The sequence below is a fragment of the Pyrgilauda ruficollis genome, unplaced genomic scaffold (genome assembly GCF_017590135.1).
Source record: "Pyrgilauda ruficollis isolate IOZ18807 unplaced genomic scaffold, ASM1759013v1 scaffold169, whole genome shotgun sequence".
NCBI classification, from domain to species: Eukaryota; Metazoa; Chordata; class Aves; order Passeriformes; family Passeridae; genus Pyrgilauda; species Pyrgilauda ruficollis.
This window is the reverse complement of record NW_024515764.1, coordinates 128,654-147,969: the sequence shown is the minus strand read 5'-3', so window position 1 is coordinate 147,969 and position 19,316 is coordinate 128,654. Positions and strand designations below refer to the sequence as shown.

General features: G+C 48.4%; 3 protein-coding genes across 5 annotated transcripts; 2 read left to right on the top strand and 1 right to left on the bottom strand.

Moving 5' to 3' along the window:
- The first annotated feature begins 3,263 nt into the window (after nt 1-3,263).
- Nucleotides 3,264-6,529, top strand: MRPL20 (mitochondrial ribosomal protein L20). Its single transcript, XM_041463682.1, has 4 exons — nt 3,264-3,419; nt 4,452-4,562; nt 5,003-5,080; nt 5,944-6,529. Exons 1-4 carry the CDS (start codon nt 3,333-3,335, stop codon nt 6,118-6,120), a joined length of 453 nt encoding a protein of 150 aa, XP_041319616.1. The 5' UTR covers nt 3,264-3,332; the 3' UTR covers nt 6,121-6,529.
- Nucleotides 6,530-7,147: 618 nt separating this feature from the next.
- On the top strand, nt 7,148-18,125 carry CCNL2 (cyclin L2). 3 transcript variants are annotated; one of them, XM_041463616.1, is made up of 11 exons: nt 7,148-7,703; nt 8,492-8,566; nt 8,854-8,963; nt 9,217-9,337; nt 10,475-10,539; nt 13,340-13,439; nt 13,531-13,635; nt 13,844-13,985; nt 14,610-14,727; nt 14,809-14,901; nt 15,856-18,125. In XM_041463616.1, exons 1-11 carry the CDS (start codon nt 7,434-7,436, stop codon nt 16,223-16,225), a joined length of 1,569 nt encoding a protein of 522 aa, XP_041319550.1. In that variant the 5' UTR covers nt 7,148-7,433; the 3' UTR covers nt 16,226-18,125. The 3 variants fall into 3 exon arrangements, with proteins under 3 accessions (XP_041319550.1, XP_041319552.1, XP_041319551.1); XM_041463618.1 differs by lacking the exons at nt 7,148-7,703; nt 8,492-8,566; nt 8,854-8,963 and adding an exon at nt 11,278-11,391 and having other exon boundaries at nt 9,217-10,539; XM_041463617.1 differs by lacking the exons at nt 7,148-7,703; nt 8,492-8,566; nt 8,854-8,963 and adding an exon at nt 11,278-12,982 and having other exon boundaries at nt 9,217-10,539.
- Nucleotides 16,238-17,482, bottom strand: LOC121351502 (translation initiation factor IF-2-like). Its single transcript, XM_041463670.1, has 2 exons — nt 16,350-17,482; nt 16,238-16,283 (listed from the first exon to the last, which is right to left on the bottom strand). Exons 1-2 carry the CDS (start codon nt 17,480-17,482, stop codon nt 16,238-16,240), a joined length of 1,179 nt encoding a protein of 392 aa, XP_041319604.1.
- Nucleotides 18,126-19,316: the final 1,191 nt, after the last annotated feature.

Below are 19,316 nucleotides of genomic sequence, written 5' to 3'. Positions count from 1 at the left end.
ATCAATATTATTTAAGAATTTCAGTGCCATCTCCATGTCTGTGTAGCCTCCAAGATACAGTGGCAGTAATAAGAGAGAGATATTAAAAAATACAGAGAGAAACAACCTCTAAAGCAGACAGCAGAGTGTGACAAGTCCATTTCCATCCTGTTCCTTCCCTGCACTCCAGGGCTGGATGGCTCCCAGGGGGTTTGCAGGGCAGCAGCCTCCACTCAAGCTGCAAAATGTGAAATCTCTTCTCAGATCTGTCCAGACATCCCAGGGGAAATAACTGCTGGATCCATCCTGTTTTTCAGTGCTGCACAGGCCAGAGACAGCGTTAATAATAAAATCTGGAGCTGTGCAGGAAACCATAAATGTGACAAGTGTCAGGGAGCTCTGGGAGTCTCGGTGGTTACTCTGCCTGTCTAAATTCTGGTTAGATTTAAAGACATAATATTTTTCAAATTTGATTTATGCCTTTGAAGTGGAAAAAAGGATGAGTCACACAAAGAGAAAGAACCCAAACCCAAATCTATAGGAGGAGAAATCAATTTTAGGCTTAAATCGTGGAGAGATGAACTCAGTGCTGGGCAGCTAAAAATCCTACAGCTGCTTTTACCATCTGCTGGTGATGGCACAGGGTGTGGTGAAACACAATCTGAGCATTCATAAAAGTGCCATAAATTCTAAGAAGCTTTGCTAAATCCAGGGAAACTTTCCAAAGTTCTTTTGCTGTCGTGAAAATGCATTTTAACCTTTTCAGGGAGGTCTGAAAATTGTGTTCTGTACATTTCTTTTCTAGTGGTTCTTGTAATAACCGAGCGAACTTTGTGTCAGACAAACCTCAGTGATATGAAGAAAGATTTCTCCATAATTCTCTGAAATTTCCACATTCTGGACAAGAACTTTCCCAGAAGTGGGGAAGATCTTGATGATGGAGCAGTTTATAACAGGAGCATGATTGCTTTGAGATGCTGGAAGTGGTGATGATTAAAGAGCATCAGAAAAATCCATCAGTTCTCTGACGCCGAGTACTGCTGCTCCCATGGAATCATTTTCTGGCAGCACCATCTTGTGGTTTGCACAGTTCATAAATTTTCAATTTATGTCTCCCATTCTCTAACCCTAACCCTTGCAGGATGCTCTAATGCTTGTTATCCACTTGGGAATCCTTCCAGCCACTGAAAACAACACCAAATCTGCTCACACTGGTGGCTGGAGCACTGCTGGGGATACAAAATCCCAAATCCCTCACTGAGCTACGGGAATGCACATTCCAAGCAGCCCAGCTCCTTTTTCCAGGGAATTTTGGTACAACCACACTGTGTGTGCCTGCTCTCAGCTGAGCTGTGGGTTTGGGCTGCTTTGGGTCACACCTCGGGCAGGTGACGAGGGCGTTGTGGTCACATCAGAGGGCTGGGATCAGGTAAAGGTTCTTCAGCCAGAGGGTGAAGGTTTCTGGTGACCTGAGGGAATGGCTGGAGCTGTGTCAGGAGAGGTTTAGGTCGGATTTTGGGAAAGGTTTTTTCCCCCTGAGGGTTCTGGGGTACTGACCAGGCTCCCCAGGGAATGGGCACAGCTCCAAGAGCTCCAGGAGGGCTTGGACAACACTCCCAAAGATGCACAGACTGCGATTGTTGAGTGTGCAGGACCAGGGGCTGGGCTGGATGATCCCTGTGGGTTCTTTCCAACTCAGAATATTCCTTGATTCCACGGCTGTCCTCGGGCTGGGGCAGAGGATGCCCAGCACAGGGAAAAGCCACTGTGCTGTGAGAGAGGAGCCGGGGGAGGCAGAAAGGACTTGGGAAGACCTGGGAAAAGGGCTGGCGAAGGACTGGGAAAAGGGTTGAGGACAGGGGAAGGACTGGAGGAAGGGCAGGGGGAGGGAGGATCGGGAGAAGGAGGAAAAAGTGGAGGAAGGGCTGGAAGAACGACTGGGAAGGATCGGAGCAAGGACCGGGAAGGCTCGGGGGATGGACGGGGGGAAGAACCGGGAGAAGGGCTGGGGGAAAAACCGGAGAAAGGACCGGGGGAAAGGCTGGAAGAAAGACCGGAGGAAGGACTAGAGGAAGAACCGGGAAGGCTCGGGGAAGGATCAGAGGAAACACCAGAGGAAGGACCGGAGGAAGAACCGGGAGAACGACCCGGGGAAGGACCGAGAAGGATCAGAGGAAGGACCGGGAAGGCTCGGGGGCAGAACCGGAGGACGGACGTGAGGAAGGATTGGAAAAAGCACCGGGAAGGCTCGGGGGCAGGATCAGAGGAAGCAGCGGGGAAGGTCCGAAGGAAGCTCCGGGAACGCTCGGGGGCAAGATCAGAGGAAACAGCGGGGGCAGACTGAGGGAAGGCCGGGTGGGCTCGGGGGCAGGCTCGAGGCAGGCTCAGGGAAGCCCTCGCAGGCTCGGGGCAGGATCGGGGAAGGCCGAGCTGGCTCGGGGCAGGATCAGAGGAAGTCTCGGGGCAGGCTGAGGGAAGGCCGGGCGGGCTCGGGGCAGGCTCAGGGAAGGCCGAGCGGGCTCGGGGCAGGAACGGGGAAGGCCGGGCAGCCTCGGGGCAGGATCAGAGGACGCCCCGGCAGTCTTGGAGCAGGCTCGGGGCAGGCTGAGGGAAGGCCGGGCGGGCTCGGGGGCAGGATCAGAGGAAGCCCGGGCAGGCTCGGGGCAGGCTGAGGAAAGGCCGGCCGGGCTCGGGGCAGGCGCAGGGAAGCCCCGGCTGGCTCGGAGCAGGCTGAGGAAAGGGGATCAGAGGAAGTCTCGGGGCAGGCTGAGGGCCCGGCAGGCTCGGGGCAGGCTGAGGGAAGGCCGGGCGGGCTCGGGGGCAGGATCAGAGGAAGCCCGGGCAGGCTCGGGGCAGGCTGAGGAAAGGCCGGGCGGGCTCGGGGCAGGATCAGAGGAAGCCCCGGCAGGCTCGCGGCAGGCTGAGGGAAGGCCGGGCAGGCTCGGGGGTAGGATCAGAGGAAGCCCCGGCAGTCTCGGGGCAGGCTCGGGGCAGGCTGAGGGAAGGCCGGGCGGGCTCGGGGCAGGCTGAGGGAAGGCCGGGCGGGCTCGGGTGCCGCCCCGGAAGGAAGGCAGGCAGGCGGGCGCCGTGCCGCAGCCATGGTGGTGCTGAGCGCGGCGCGCTGGCTGCTGTGCCAAAGCCAGCAAATTCAATAACCAACTTCAGAGCTGTAGCACCAGAGGAGGTGGGAGCTGGGAATACAACCAGTCTCGGGGCAGGCTCGGGGCAGGCTGAGGGAAGGCCGGGCGGGCTCGGGGCAGGCTGAGGGAAGGCCGGGCGGGCTCGGGTGCCGCCCCGGAAGGAAGGCAGGCAGGCGGTCAGGCAGGCAGGCAGGCGGGCGCCGTGCCGCAGCCATGGTGGTGCTGAGCGCGGCGCGCTGGCTGCGCAGCCGCCTCTCGGATCGCTTCTGGAGGGTGCAGGAGGTGCTCAAGTACGCGCGGGTGAGTGCCGGGTCCCCGGCGTGTCCCCGCATCCCCCTGGCCTGGCCCTGTGCCCCGGGCAGGGTCCCCAAGCCGCTGCCCCATCCCTGCAGAGCCCCAGGCTGGACGGGGTTGGAGCAGGGAGGGGTCCCTGCCCACTGGGTGGGCTCGGAGCTGCCTTTTCCTCCCAAACCATTCTGTGCTTTCCTCGTGTTATAAAGTGGTCTCTGTTTAATTAAATACGGCGTTCCTTCACTGTGTTTCCTTCCTGAGTGTTTTGGTTTTTTTTTCTTTTTTTGTTTTACTGGGCAAAGAAGGTGAGGAAGAAAATTAACCTTGTTCTCAAGTGCATTTTGAAATTTTTTTGCATTTTGGATTTTTGCTGGAGTTTAAGCTGCTGTGCTGAGGCTAGGGGTGAACCTTTCTCAAGGGCATCCCAGGCTGTATGTTAAAATTCTTTAAATTACATCTTGTAATGCTGAGGTAGAAGAAGTTGAAGGAAGTGAGAATATTTTGGTTTTGCACCAGTAATTCCTGGTGCAGCACTGGCTACATTTTCTTGTAAATTAAAAAAATTCAATTTTTTGTTTTCTGTTTGATAAATCAGAGGCTCGTGCCCCATCCCTGTGTTCATACAGACACAACAGAGTGGAGCTCAGGAATGAGAATAAACGTGAATTCAGTGTTGGGTGAAAGCACTGCCCGTGATTTTGTGATTGCCTTTCCCACAGAACCACGGCACAAAGTGAGGCCTGGTTTTGCCTCTGCTCAACTGAGATTTTTCCACCCTGCTCCAACTCCTCAGCTTCATGTTTTCCATGATAAAAATTACATTTCCTTGATATTATATTCCATATGCTATTATATTCCATATATTTCCACGACAAAAACCAAGCGAAGAATATTTTCATTACGTCCCAGCCGAAGGCTTAGGGCGTGCTTGTGAAAGCTTCAGTGATCCTTATTATGGAGAGCTGTGAATGCAAATGAGCTTTATTAGTGTTATATATTTAAATCTAATTGAATAAGACCATTCTGGGGGCTTTTTCACAGCATTTTCGTGGCAGGAAGAACCGCTGCTACAAGCTGGCGGTGAGGAGCGTGCGCAGGGCTTTCGTGAAGTCCACCAAGGCCAGGAGGGAGAAGAAGAGATTCCTCAGAGCGGTAAAGAGCAAAATGTTGGGTGGAAACGTCAAAATGGGAGCAAGGCAGGAGTGAAACAGCTGCTTTTCTTACTCTTGGGGGGGTTTTGAAAAACAGTGGGTGAAGAGTTGGAGTTGAAAGCAGCATTTTTGTGTGGGTCGCTTCCAGCTCAGGATATTCCATGAAAATGTTGTTTTTAATAAGTGTGAGCAGACCAGCGTGGCAAAGGGTTTATTTTAAAGTGTTTTGTCATGCAATGGATTGATTTTTACACCTTCAGCTCTGGATCACAAGGATTGAAGAGAAAAGTTGGAGTTGAAAGCAGCATTTTTGTGTGGGTCGCTTCCAGCTCAGGATATTCCATGAAAATGTTGTTTTTAATTAGTGTGAGCAGACCAGCGTGGCAAAGGGCTTATTTTAAAGTGTTTTGTCATGCAATATATTGATTTTTACACCTTCAGCTCTGGATCACAAGGATTGAAGCAGCTTCCCTTGAACATGGTTTGAAGTACCCAGCCTTCATAAGCAACCTGGTCAAGGTAAGGATGTGGTTTGGAGGATAATTACTTACTAATTAGAGTGATGAAAGGCTTGTGAAAGCAGTTTCATCCACTTCAGGAACTATTTCTCTTCCCTGTATGGATTGTTCCCTTTTATCCTGGTGAACACTGTGGCTCTACCTCATGTTCTGTCCCCAAAACATAGGAATGAGACTTTTAAAATGCTTTTTGATGCCATTCAATGACAGCTGCTTTTCCTTTTTACTTCAAGAAATTTAAAAATACAAAGTTTGGGTTAGCAAAAACCCCAAAAACCTAAGAAATCCTTATTCTTTTCACTACAGTTGTGATTTGGTGAGTGTGGAGAGTACAGAAACTTGGTGCCATTGTCCCTTGTTTTTAAAATATGCTGGGAACTTGTTTCAGTTTGGTGATTCTGTTTTAATTTGAGCTGAAACAGATGCTGTGGATTAACCTGGAACACGTGGCCTTGAGGCAAAATTAGAGATTTTTCTTCAGTTCTTGGTTTCTACCACAAAAACTTTAGAGAAAATCAGGAAATAATTTTTACATGGTGGGTTAATGAGACATCCATGGCCAGGGAGTGTCTGACAGTCTTCAACAGCTCCAAATTGCACAGGGCAGAAAAAAGTTAATCTGCTTTAAGACCTCAGGTCTTAATCCTTAAGAGTGTTTAATCATACTTAATGAAGGGTGTTTATATAAACAGTAAAGAGTGTTCCTTATATTTAATAAAGTGTTTAATAAATTTAATTTTATTTAATTAAAAATTTTTACTATATTTAATAAAATCTATTTAAATTAAATATATTTCAAACTAAGCACTGCTGTGTTGTTCCTTAAAATCACAGTCCTTAACCAACAATTTTTCTTGCCTTTAGTCCCAGGTGGAGCTGAACAGGAAAGTTCTGGCTGACTTGGCTATTTATGAGCCAAAGACATTCAAGTCCCTGGCAGCTTTAGCCCAGAGGAGGAGACAGGAAGGGTTCCTGGCTGCCCTGGGAGATGGAAAAGAACCAGAGGGGATATTTTCACGTATTGTGCACCACCACTATTGATATCAGAGCCTGGGTGTGTGTTTTAGAAGCAGGGATTTGATTGTGAAGCAAACCTGTCGCGGGACTGCTGCTGGAGTGGAAAACGTGGAACAAATGCTCTGAGGATTGTGTGGGTGTGAAGCTGCTCCTTGATGGTACTTTCCCTGTGTTGTTGTTGTTGTTGAAACCTGTTAAATTAAAAGCACACTTCAAAGTTAGCAGTCAGGCCGTACAGTGACTTAAAATAAAGGTTTTGGTTTTTTTTTGGCAACTGCTAGTAGGAAAAAACCGAATTTGTGTGGTGAATTCTGAACAGGGAGAATGCAGCTGGGACGGGGGGAAATGTTGACCCTCACAGGTGGAGCCTGGGAGTGAAAGATACACATAGTTTGTATTGTTAAAGATTTAATAAAGACATTTTTATTCAAAACTGCTATGGGGAAACAATTTGTGTTAATTCTGGCACTTCATTGGGAAAATACAGCCGGGGGATGGAGGGAGGGCCCTCACACACAACCCTGTGTTAAGGACACACATAAAAACTTAATAAAAGTAATTTTTTGGTAATTGCTGGCGAGAAACAACTTTTGTGGTGAGTTCTGGCGCTGCACAGCAAAAAAACAGCCCAGAGCATGAGGGAGATGTCAGCCCTCAGACACGAGCCCCTAGGGCAAGAAACAATTTTTGTGGTGAGTTCTGGCGCTGCACAGCAAAAAACCAGCCCAGAGCATGAGGGAGATATCAGCCCTCAGACACGAGCCCCTAGCTTGAAGGACAAGCATAGCCTGTTCTGTTAAGGGCTTGACAATAAACATCTTTTTGTTGGTAACTGCAACAGGGAAACAATTTGTGTGGCGAAATTCTAGCGCTGCACGGGGAAAACCCAACCGGGGCGGGGAGCGGCACCTCGGCCCTCACACACGAACCTCGGCGGGCCCCGCGTTGAGGACACGCGTAGTGTGGTTGTTTAGGGAGTTCACAAAGATATTTAACTCGGTGAGTACACAGTCTGGTTTTTTACGGAGTTAACGAAGATATTTAACTCGGTGAGCGCACACTCTGTTTATTTACGGAGCTAACGAAGATATTTAACTCGGAGAGCGCCGTGTTCCAGCCCCCTCACGCCCCGGCTCTGAGGGCGCCGCGGCCCCGCCCTATCCGAATTCCCGGCCGCTGCGTCACCGCGCCGCGCGCGGCCCGGGCGGCGTCGTGCGTCACGGCCCCTCAGCCAATCAGCGGCCGCGGTCCTTCCGCGCTCCGCCAATCGGCGTCGGGCGGATGCTGGTGGGGGAAGGAGAAGGAGCGCGGAGCCAGCGAGGCGGCGGCGGCACAAAATGGCGGCGGCAGCGGCAGGCGGCGGCCCCGCGGGCCCTCAGGCGGCCGGCGCGGCTCCCGCCCCGGTACCGGGTCCCGGCGCGGTGCTCATCGGCGACCGGCTGTATTCGGGCGTGCTGATTACGCTGGAGAACTGCCTGCTGCCCGAGCACACGCTGCGCTTCACGCCGTCCATGAGCAGCGGCCTGGACCCCGACACCGAGACCGAGCTGCGCGTTACCGGCTGCGAGCTCATCCAGGCTGCCGGGATCCTGCTGCGGCTGCCGCAGGTGGGGCTGGGCGGGGAGGGGAGAGAGCCGGGACTTAGCTGGGCCCTTTGTGCGGGCCTCGGTGTCCCGGTTAGCGGGCGGGCCGCGGGGCCGCCCCGCGGTTACCGGCCGGGCAGGCCGCGGGGCCGCCCGGTGCCCGGGGGTCGTTCGGGGTCGTTCCGGGGCCGCTCCGGCCTCGCCCGGCCGCTGGCTGCCGGAAGCGGGTGATGTCAGCGCCTTCCTGCGCCGCCCCCGGGTGAGGATTGTGCAAAGGCGGATTTTCTTAAGGCTCTTTCAGAGCCGTGGTGACCTCGGGAAGGTTTCGGTTTCCCCGGAGAATTTCAAGGCCGAAGAGCCTCGTTGCTCTCTGAACGTAAAACTTTCCAGGCAGCTTCTAACTAGCGATGCTTAGCATATTCAAATGTATGCAAATCATGACGCGATTAGATTGCTCCTCACTTTCCACGCCCAAAAAGCAAATATTTTTCTGACGTACTTTCATAACTTTGCGTTTTTTGGTTTTATTAGGTTTTTCTTGTTTTTTTTTATTATTAATTTAACAACTCAGAGCATATTTTCACGTTTTTTATAAAAGAAATTTGGGATTTGCTGTCTGTATTTGACTTGCAGGCAGTATTTCAAGCGTTGATAACATTCTAGGCTATTTAATTACTTCAGCAATTTTAGTTTTCTTTAGATACCATTGAAATTTCTCCCACGTTTAGTTAATCTAGATCTTAAATCTGTTAAAAATTCTCTTTGCAGTTGGTACTTTTGTTCATGGCTGTTGTGATTATCTCTGGTTTTAGGTGGCCATGGCTACAGGACAGGTGTTATTCCAGCGTTTCTTTTATACCAAGTCTTTCGTGAAGCATTCCATGGAGGTAAGAAGGCATTAAATGACATTTGTTGCCATATTTATCTTCTGATCTCTCTTGGCAAGCTGTTATCTGAGGTGTGATCAGTGTTAGGAGCTAGTCTGGAGTTTATAGTTGTAGAGAAATGTGATTTTACAAAGCCATTTAACAGTGATTTTTGTCAAATATTTGGTATTTTCTTGTTTTACCACATTTTTCCCCCCTCATTATCCATCCTTACACTGTTGTAGGAGCTCAGTTCCTGAACTGGAAATAAAACATAGAAAATATTCTGTTTTCTGCTTATTTTTCAGCATGTTTCCATGGCCTGTGTTCATCTGGCATCCAAAATTGAGGAAGCCCCCAGACGCATTCGGGACGTGATCAATGTGTTCCATCGCCTCAGACACCTGAGGGAGAAAAAGTAAGCTCAGAATTCAGAAGAATCTGGATTATCTGTGTTGTGTTGGAATTATTAAACTTCACAGCAGCATCATTCCCTTTCTCATAAATCAAAAAATATTTTGAAGGGATCTCGTGAAGTGACCTGACCTGTTTTAATAAATATTTTTTTAAAGTTATAAATAATGATTTTTTAAAATTATTTTGAAACAACTCAGCCTGGGTTTCCTTAAGGTTTAAGATGATCATCTTGTGAGTTTGGCCTTGTCTTGCAGAAAACCTGTGCCTCTAATACTGGATCAAGAATATGTGAACTTGAAGAATCAAATAATTAAGGCAGAAAGAAGAGTGTTGAAGGAGTTGGGATTTTGTGTTCACGTGAAGCACCCTCATAAGGTTTGTACTTTCTAAATTCACTACATAACCAACGTTTCACGTTCTGTAAAGCTCTGAGGAGGCTGCCTGGACTGCACACGATGATCAGTGAACTCAGTGAGATTAGTTTCTTACCATCCTGATGTTTTCTTTCTCATTTAAGAGACTCTTACTAATTGCTCTCGTATCACTGCTGAGTGACGGCGAGGTGGATGCGGGTGCTCAGTATTCCTGGAAGGCAGATTGGATCAGTAGGTAGCTTTGGTGGTAGAAAAAAAATCACCTCAACTTAGATTCCCCCCAAGCAGGGAGGAATTTGGAGGCCTGGGGTTGTGGTGGTCACTCCTGGGAGCGTGCTGAGGTATTAAAGGTCTGTGAGCCAGTTTGGAGTGTGTTAAAACCACGCTCAGGCTTGGCTAGAGCTGAGGCAAGGCTCAATATAAAAGTATCAAGTGTCAGAGTGGATGATGCTTGAAAGATACAATTGCCTCAGATGTTGAAATTGTGCCTTAACTGGTAAAAGAACTTGTATTTTTGTGCCAGCACAATTTGGGATCTTGTGTTTTCTCCTTTAAAAACCTCCTGTTCAGAGCTGCCTTTTTGAGTTTCTTGACATTCAGAATTTCCTTTTGTCACCCGCCCCAGGGGGGCAGCTGTAGTTTGTTAATGGGGTGAATTCTGCCATTATTCTTCCCCTCTGCAGCCTTGTTTTCCTTCCAAACTTGAGGAAAAACTCTCAGAGCTGAACAAACCGTGGCACAGTGTTAGCTCTGTTCTCTGCAAGCACTGCCAACTTCCCTCACTGCTGATTGCACTCAGCAGCTTTTTCTCCCCAGGCTGCAGCTAAAAAAGGATTTGTGAGGTTTGTAGGAGAACAAAATCCATCCACAAAAATCCCTAAATGAAAATCCATCCACAAAAACCCCTAAATGAAAATCCATCCACAAAAATCCCTAAATCAAATGCAGGTGGAGACAAGGCCTGGCCGAGTAGCAGGACAGAAGGTCAGATAAACACTGGGGATGGTGCAAACACTTCATGTGGAGTGTTTTAGGCCTTGAAAGAGGATCACAGATGCCTGATGGATGGATGTCCCTCTGAAATAAGCAGGTGGCTCTCCAGATGCTTGTTAATAACTCAATGACCCATATCTTCCAGATAATCGTTATGTACCTTCAGGTATTAGAATGTGAACGTAACCAACACCTGGTCCAGACCTCATGGTAAGTTGATTTTCTTTGTTCTAAGAGACCAGAAGGGGCAGTAGCAGAAATATGTCACTTGAGGCACTGGGCAGCATTGCTCAGCAGTGCTTGGGGCCACCCCAGACAGCTCCACTGTCCTTGGTGTGCCCCAAACTCCTTCCCAAATGTTGAGCGGCCTCTTAAGTTCGAGGCAGTGTTTTAATGGTAAGGTAGCTTTCCACCCTGACTTCTCACTTCCCTCCTCTCTGCTCTCACTTTCCAGCTGAAGGGAAAAGGTTTGGGGGGGGTTAGAGTTGTTCCCTTGGGGTCTTCTTCAAGGAAAACTTGGGGGTAATTCAAGTCTGTTGCCAGGGCCTGAGTTTGATTTCAGGTGTATCTAAACCTCAGCACAGATAAATTTCTTTTATCTATGTGGAAATGCAAGATGTCAGCTTCTAAGACTGGATAGATGGATAGCCTGGATTCATATTTGCCAAGAAATGTTCTCTGCCTTATTGCTCTCATTTAATAAATATTTGCTCGGGGGTGGGAAGCTTCTGTAAAATTTCACATCTTAAACTTTACCAAACAATGCTTTTTATAAACCACAATGCTTTTTTAACAATACCAATGGTCTAAAAAAAAATAAAAATAAAAATAAAAACCACCTTTAGTGAATCCAAAGACCATATTTCTGCTGACTGAACTGTCTGGTACTGTGAGCTGTGTGTAGAGAACCAGTTTTGACTTTTCTTTTCTGTACTCTTTTGATCAAAGGGTAGCCTCTGAGGGTAAGTGACTAAGACTTCTCCTCTGCTGCCCATGGTGCAGGGATAGCTGCCGTCTTCAGTCAACCCAAAGCTCTCCAAAGAGAAGGCTGGCTCTAGACAGGTGGTATATACATGATAGTAGAGTAACTGGCCAACTGCTTCTTGTGCTTATATTTTTTATTTTTTTTTTTTTTACTCTGCATTTTTTCATTGTTTGTATATTTGATAACCTGAGCGTTGAATTTCTGAGATTTTATTTTTATTTTTCTGATGTTCTATTTCTCTTAACTGTTAAAATGTGGTGTGTTTCTTATAGGATAAAGTGAATTGAGGTGGGGTTTAAATCTTTAAAAGGGATGAATTAACAACAAAAAAATGAATAGTTTGAAAGCTACAATTACCTCAAATGTTTAAGTGAAAAAACTAGTACATGTGTGAAGCTTGGAGACAAAATGTGATATTTAGAGACACTTCCCAGAAGCATTGCATGGAGCAGTGGAATGGGAGTTCTGGACTGCCAGGAATCTGCTGGTTATGGAAGGGAGGGAGGGGCAGGGAGGGAATTACCCCAGCTGGGAAAGGGGTCAGAGGTTACAATAACACATCTGTGTGCTGTGTTTGGTGCTTCCAGTACCCAAAAACTGGTGGGTATCCAGTATCCTTGGTTTTTGAAATGTGCATTTTTACAACATTACCTTTTTCTTAAGCTATTGTGACAAGGATTCATTTCCTCCTGTGTCTGACTGAGCCCACAGGGAAGATGTGCAGGAGGCCAGACTTGGAAGCTGCCATGGTTCTCAATTTGGCAAATCAGAAAAAAAACCTTTGTAGCTTCCAGATGTTCAAAGTCAGCCTTTCCTTTATCACTCCTTTGGCCAAAAGGTTTGTGTTCTCTTTGTAGAGGGACACAACAGCAGGTTTAGAAGTTCCTTTCTCCCAGAAAGATGAGCTGATGGTCAGTGTTGCTTTTTTTGGGGCAGCAGTTGCTGTTTGTGTAAACAAGAGCTGAGGACAGCTGGGGCAGGTGGGAGTTGGAAACTCCTGGGATTCCAATCCCTCCTCTCTGTCCTTGGAAACCTTGCAGGTGCCTGGCCTGTGGTCTCTGCTTTGGATGTCTTGGGGGTCAGTGAATCCTTGTATACTGGGTACCCACGTGGTTAATTATTACCTTATTAAGGACTTCTATTATGTCTGGTTTTAGTTTTTCTCATCTGATATTTTATTGACATATGTGCTCTCAAGTCTAGATCTTCTAAAGCACATCAGCTGACAGATTCACAGGAATTTACTTTGTGTATTTAAGATTTAACAACATAATGCTTCATTGTACTGACTGGAATATGTGCAATATTTTACAGTTTTCTCATTCTGTGAATATTCATTTTAAGCAACCTTACTGAAATGGGACAATTTGGAAACCTTATTTCATGTGCCAAAGAGGAGATCTGCCTGAATACTGACTGTTCTCCTGAACTGATGTTCCCAAACACCCTGATTTCTCCTATGGCTGACTTTTTGCATCAAAAAGAATTCTGTTCTGGATGGAAATGGACCCTTAAACCCCACTGGAAGCTGACCTGTGCTGAAGAGGACTGCATTTCATGGGAGAACTGCTCCAGGAGCTGCAGCTTTTGCCAGACACCTGGTTCTGCCCTATTGCAGGGGGACATGTGAACCTAAAATTCTATAACTTGAGTATTTCTGAGCACACTGTATGTTGTCTTGATGAAAAGAACTTGTTTATTGCATGAGAGCAGGCCAGTAGAGATCCAGCAGCAAAAGTGAAGTTAAAATTGGTTCTCTTCTCACCACTGAATTTTCAGGAGTCAGACTTTGTTTCTGTCACACGTCCCTCCCCTTGAGGGATTTAATTTAGTTATCTCTTTTATTTTTCTTTTAGTAAAATCATTCAGCTTCTCTTTAGATTTACAGGAATATAATGTTGAAGTCTAGTAACTGAATGCAGAAAGAAATAGCCCTTGTAGAAGTAAAACCAAGTCAAAAACCCAAAAAAAGAACCCCAAAGAGCTTTGCAGTGCCTTGCAACGTCCTGCTCTCCTGTTTTTCAGGAACTACATGAACGACAGCCTGAGAACAGATGTCTTTGTGAGGTTCCAGCCAGAAAGTATTGCCTGTGCCTGCATTTACCTGGCAGCCAGGACACTGGAGGTGAGCCACACTGCCCTGGATTTGGGGTTTTTTCAAGCCCTTTTAACAGGAGGAGAGAGAAATCTGAGCTTTGTCTCTGTCTCCCTTTCAGATCCCACTTCCAAATCGCCCACATTGGTTTTTACTGTTTGGAGCAACCGAGGAAGAAATTCAAGAAATCTGCTTAAAAATCTTGCAGCTCTATACAAGGAAAAAGGTTTGGTTCTTCTTTATGTTGGGAGCCCTCAGTGAAGGCTGCAGCTCAGAGCAGGAGTTGGAAAATTTGAGCCTTTTTGAAACCACAGCTGCAAGCCTGGAAGTGAACAAAGAGCAGCCACTGTCTGGGACTCCTTGGATTTTCATTCCCCTCCCTGGGAGTGGGTAGCCAGGAAATTCAGCTCTCACAAGTGCTCCTGTGTTCACAGGTGGATTTATCTGATCTGGAAAGTAAAATAGAAAAGAAGAAGTTGGCTATTGAAGAGGCAAAAGCACAAGCTAAAGGTCTGGTACCTGAGGGAGTTCCAAGCTTGGATAACACATCGGGATTTTCCCCTATCCCAAAAAATGGTAAATAACTTTTTCACATCTTTGATGGATATTTACCCTTTTGGGAAGCATTTGCAAGTGTGGTTTAGAGTTTGTTGGGGATTTTTTTTAAGATGGCTTCTAGCACTACTCAACTGGCAGGGTTTGAATAGCATTGTAACTTTGTGATTTCTTGAATCAGATAAAAGCTAAAATCAAATTAGTCTGAAATTAAGACTAGTTTAAACCCATATAGGCCAGGGAGTTTCTTTTATGTGGATTTGGTAATAAAGTCAAATCCTTGCCACTGGCATGTTGTGCTGAAGCAATATTGAAGCAGAGGTGCTCTGGCAGGGGTAACATTTTGAGATGTTGGGTGAGGAATTTGTTGGTTAAAGTTTCCAGTCTGGTGCAGTCTCACCCAGAAGACAACATTGATCTTCTTCCCCAGTTTGCCTTTCAAACAATGCTGAATAATGGGCAAGGAAAGGAGGGGGTTTTCTGCCTTTTTTTTGCAGTTACTTCAATATTTGGCAGAAATGTTTCAGATGAATTTCTGCCTGCTGTGAACTTGTTCAGATCTGTGTTTGCACACACTTGGGGTGAGAGGAGCCTCAAATCCTTTCAGGTACTTTCCAAAGAGGTAACAAAGGTTTCTTCTTGCAGAGTCTCCAAAAGAGGTTAAAGGAAATAAACCTTCACCCCTACCTGTGCAGGCCATGAAGAACGCCAAAAGGAAAACAGAGGGAGCCAAGAGAACCAGCTCCAACAGCCCAGTAAATGGGTAAGGTTTTTCCAGGAAGCAGCTGATTTTCTCTCCCGAGGGATTAAAACAAAATAACTGAGAGTTCTTTGTCTCTGGCAGTGTCCAGAAAGGAAGAGAGAGCAGGAGTCGAAGTGGAAGCAGAGATCAGAGTTACTCAAGGTCACCATCGAGGTCTGCATCCCCTAAGCACAGGTAGGGCGAGCTCCCAGTCCCTCCCAGTCCCTTCCAGTGCCAGCTCTGATGGTTCCTCACCAGGAGGCTGAGGGCACCAGGCAGTGTGAGCTGCTGAGTCCAGCTTGGCTGGTTGCAGTATTGCTGTAGCTGGAGTTCCTGGAAATCAGGATTTTTACTGTAGCCAGGTGGAAGTTTAGGACACCAGATGAGTTCTCGTGGGAGAACAGCAAAATGCAGGAGGGAGGTCTTAAAATTCAAAATGCTGAAGGGTGGTCTTAAAATTCAAAATACAGCAGGAAGGTCTTAACATTCAAAATGCAGAAGGATGGTCTTAAAATTGAAAATGCTGAAGGGCGGTCTTAAAATTCCAAGTACAGAAGAACATTCTTAAAATTCCAAATATAGAAGAACGTTCTTAAAATTCCAAATACACAAGGACATTCTTAAAATTCAAAATACAGCAGGATGTTCTTCAAATTCAAGGAAACAGCAAAATATGGAAGGATGTTCTTCAGATTCAAAATGAGGAAGAATGTTCTTCAAATGCAGAATGAGGAAGGACCTTCTTCAAATTCAAAATGAAGAAGGTCTTAAAATCCAAGAAAGCAGCAAAATCCAGAATTAAGTTCTTCAAATACAAGGAGACAGCAAAATTTGGAAGGACCTTCTTCAAATTCAAAATTTGGGAAGACCTTCTTCAAATTCAAAATACGGAAGGACCTTCTTCAAATTCAAAATATGGAAGGACCTTCTTCAAATTCAAAATATGGAAGGCCCTTCTTAAAATTCAAAATACGGAAGGCCCTTCTTAAAATTCAAAATATAGAAGGACCTTAAAATTCAAAATAAGGAAGGACCTTCTTCAAATTCAAAATGAGGAAGGAAGGTCTTAAAATCCAAGAAAGCATCAAAATCCAGAACGAGGTTCTTCAAACTCAAGAAAACCATGTTTGCTCTGTTTTTTTCCCGCAGGAAGAGCGAGAGCTACTCCACGTCCAGCGGCTCCAAGTCGCAGAGCCGCTCGCGGAGCCGCAGCGATTCCCCTCCGAGGCAGTTCAACCACGGCTCTGCCTACAAGGGCTCCAAGGCGCGCGGCTACAAGAAATCCAAGGACTACAAATACTCGGCGGCTCACAAGGCGCGCAAGTCGCGCTCGCGCAGCTCGTCCCGCTCGCGCAGCCGCTCCCGCGAGCGCTCCGAGCGCTCGGGCAAGTACAAGAAGAAGAGCCACTACTACCGCAACCACCGGCACGAGCGCGCCCGCTCCTACGAGCGCGCCGGGCACCGCTACGAGAGGGAGAGGGAGAGAGAGCACCCCGGGCACAGCCGGCACCGCCGGTGAGCCCAGGGCTGCTCAGGGGGCTCCTGCTGGGGCTGCTCCTGGGGGAGCTCCCGAGGGGGTTCCTGCTGGGGCTGCTCCTGGGGGAGCTCCCGAGGGGGTTCCTGCTGGGCCTGCTCCCGAGGGGGCTCCTGCTGGGGCTGCTCCTGCGGGGAGCTCTTCCTGGGGCTTCTCCTGGGGGGAGCCCTTCCTGGGCTGATTCCCGAGGGGGTTCCGGCTGGTGAGCTGGGGCTGCTCTGGGGGGTTCCTGCTGGGGCTGCTTCCCAAGGGAATTCCTGTTGGTAAGCCCTTTGGGGCTGCCTCCTGAGGGGGCTCCTGCTGGGGCTTCTCCTGGGGGGAGCTCTTCCTTCGCTGATTCCCGAGGGGGTTCCGGCTGGTGAGCCCCAGGGCTGCTCTAGGGGCTCCTGCTGGGGCTGTTCCTGGGGGCAGCCCTTCCTGGGCTGATTCCCGAGGGCGGTTCCTGCTGGGGCTGCTCCCCAAGGGGGTCCTGCTGGTGAGCCCTGGGGCTGCTCTGGGGGGTTCCTGCTGGGGCTGCTTCCCAAGGGAATTCCTTCTTGTGAGCCCTTCAGGGCTGCTTCCCGAGGGGATTCTTGCTGGTGAGTCCTTCCTGGGCTGCTCCTGGTGGGATTCTTGCTGGTGAGCCCTGCTGGGGCTGCTCCCGGGGGGTTCCTGCTGGTGAGCCCTGCCTGGGTTGCTCCTGGGAGGTTTCCTGCCCAGGGCTGCTTCCCAAAGGAATTCCTGCTGGTGAGCCCACCAGGTTGCTTCCTGGTGAGCCAGGGCTGCTTCCTGGAATTCCCAGGGGGAATTCCCTGTGTTGAGGTGGAGTGGTTCCTGAGGGAATTCTCTCTGGCACCCCAGGTACAGAGCTGGGGGCTGCTTCCCCAGGGAACGCCCACCTGGGCTGCTTCCTGAGGGATTTCCATCCAGCAGCTGGGCACAGTTGGTGAGATGGGGCTGCTTCCCTTGGGAATTCCCTCTGGCACCACTGGTGAGCCAGGGCTGCTTCCCTCTGCCAGCAGAGCTCCTTCCCCGTGGCTTGTGCAGGGTTAATCTGGCTAGTGAACCAGCCCTGGCTTGAGCCAGCAGTTTGTGCTCATCCCTGAATCCAAAGGAAATACTGACAGGGCGGGCAGTGATGCCAGGAGTGCCCTGTGCTGGGCTGTCACTGTCACCTCCCACTGGAGCTCCTGTCCTGCTCCTCAGGATTCCCAGTGCAGTGTTGGGAATTCCAGCCCTGCAGGCAGCAGCTCCGTGGCCCATCCTTGGAATGCTGTGCCCAGCAGTTCTTCCCCGTGGAACTGGAAAGCTCCTCAGCCCCCCAGGAGTGGTTTGGTGCTAACAATGCCCTCTGTTCATGCTGGCTCGGTGATGTTGTACAGGTGGGAGGTGACTTTTTTTAGACCTGTTGCCTATATTAGGTTCTCTGTGTATATATATTTTGCAGTGTTACAGTACAGTATGGGAAAAATGGCCTTCCTAGCCTTTACACTTTACCCACAATGTAAATAAGCATTTGTTTAATACAGGTGAAGATATATACAGAAAATTCAAAACTTGAATTCTATCAAAAAAAAAAAATACTTGTGTAGAAAATTCTGATAAATGTGAAAGTATTTAGCTCTGTGCATTGAGAGTAGTATATTTTTATCTGTGCAATGCTGTGTGCAGGCCACCAGCTCAGAAGACATTTCCTATATATCCATTTGAAGTGGTTGAAAATTCTTTACTCAGGATCTTTGACACTCTGAAGAATTCGTAGTTTGTCAGTCTGCATGCTTGATGAACAGAGCATTTAAAAGCCAATTAGCAGAGCCCCACAGCCCAGTAGTATCAGTTCTAGTGGTATATCTGAGCTGTTACTCTCATGCTCCCTAATTTCATTAAAGTATTTGATTTTCTATTACATTCACTTGAGTTTCTTATGAGCTACACCACTTGTGCCTACTCATAAGGAAAGAAATTGGTGCAAAATGAAGAGATTTTTAAACTGTAGTAGTTTCAAGACTTGGAATTCAATCCCCATTTCCCTAAAGGCAAGAATTTTGGGCACCAGACATAAAAATCCCCCAATCCACAAAGATTTGAGGTGGAAAGTGTGTTTTCTGTGACTTGAGGAGCAGCTGGCAGGTCCCAGCTGAGTTTCCTGAGCTGTGTTTGCTCTGGGCCTCCTCACCTGGACAAGGAGGAAGAGCTGGGCTTGATCTCTGGAGCTTGCACAGCTGGGCCTGGGGACAATCCCATCCCGTGGGCTTTGTGCCACTTCTTGGGTGTGAAAATGTTGGGGTGGCTGAACATTGTGCTGGGTCTGCTGGGACATTGGGGGCTGAACATCTGTAGGGGGTTTGCTGGGACATTTAGGGATGAAAATGTTGGGGTGGCTGAACATCTCTGGTGGGTTTACTGGGACAGTGGGAGGTGAAAGTTTTGGGGTGACAACATCTGTGCTGGGTTTACTGGGATGCTGGGGGCTGAACATCTCCTGGGTTTGCTGGGACACTGAGGGATGGCAATTTTGGGGTGGCTGAACATCTCTGCGGGACATTGGGGGCTGAACATCTGTAGGGGGTTTGCTGGGACATTTAGGGGTGACAATTTTGGGATGGCTGAACATCTCTGGTGGGTTTACTGGGACATTGGGAGGTGAAAGTTTAAAGTTTTGGGGTGACAACATCTGTGCTGGGTTTTGCTGGGGGCTGAACATCTCTGCTGGGTTTGCTGGGACAGTGTGGGCTGAACATCTGCTGGGTTTGCTGGGACGCTGAGGGATGGCAATTTTGGGGTGACAACATCTCTGCTGGGTTTGCTGGGACATCGGGGGCTGAACATCTGTAGGGGGTTTGCTGGGACATTTAGGGGTGACAGTTTTGGGGTGGCTGAATGTCTGTGGTGGCTTTGCTGGGACATTGAGGAGTCAGTGCTGCTGCTGAGCAGGGCAGGGTCCCGTGGCTGGAGCTGGCAGAAGTTCACCTGAAATAAAAAGCCCCAGGTGCACCTGTGTGTGTAAACAGCTCTCAGCCCTTCAGGTGAGTTATGGCTTTGTTTTCTCCACCTCTGGTGACTCCTCCGTGGCTGTCGGTGATCAGAACCTCCCTCA

Bases quoted from the DNA above. Each gene is read 5' to 3' on its own strand.
- MRPL20 (XM_041463682.1), top strand. From the start codon at position 3,333: ATGGTGGTGCTGAGCGCGGCGCGCTGGCTGCGCAGCCGCCTCTCGGAT. The intron at 3,420-4,451 runs GTGAGTGCCGGG...GCTTTTTCACAG, and splicing joins AGGTGCTCAAGTACGCGCGG to CATTTTCGTGGCAGGAAGAA. The intron at 5,081-5,943 runs GTAAGGATGTGG...TCTTGCCTTTAG, and splicing joins TCATAAGCAACCTGGTCAAG to TCCCAGGTGGAGCTGAACAG.
- CCNL2 (XM_041463616.1), top strand. From the start codon at position 7,434: ATGGCGGCGGCAGCGGCAGGCGGCGGCCCCGCGGGCCCTCAGGCGGCC. The intron at 7,704-8,491 runs GTGGGGCTGGGC...CTCTGGTTTTAG, and splicing joins TCCTGCTGCGGCTGCCGCAG to GTGGCCATGGCTACAGGACA. The intron at 14,902-15,855 runs GTAGGGCGAGCT...TTTTTCCCGCAG, and splicing joins TCTGCATCCCCTAAGCACAG to GAAGAGCGAGAGCTACTCCA.
- LOC121351502 (XM_041463670.1), bottom strand. From the start codon at position 17,482: ATGGGCCACGGAGCTGCTGCCTGCAGGGCTGGAATTCCCAACACTGCA. The intron at 16,284-16,349 runs CCCCTCGGGAGC...CCCAGCAGGAAC, and splicing joins GGAGCAGCCCCAGCAGGAGC to CCCCTCGGGAGCTCCCCCAG.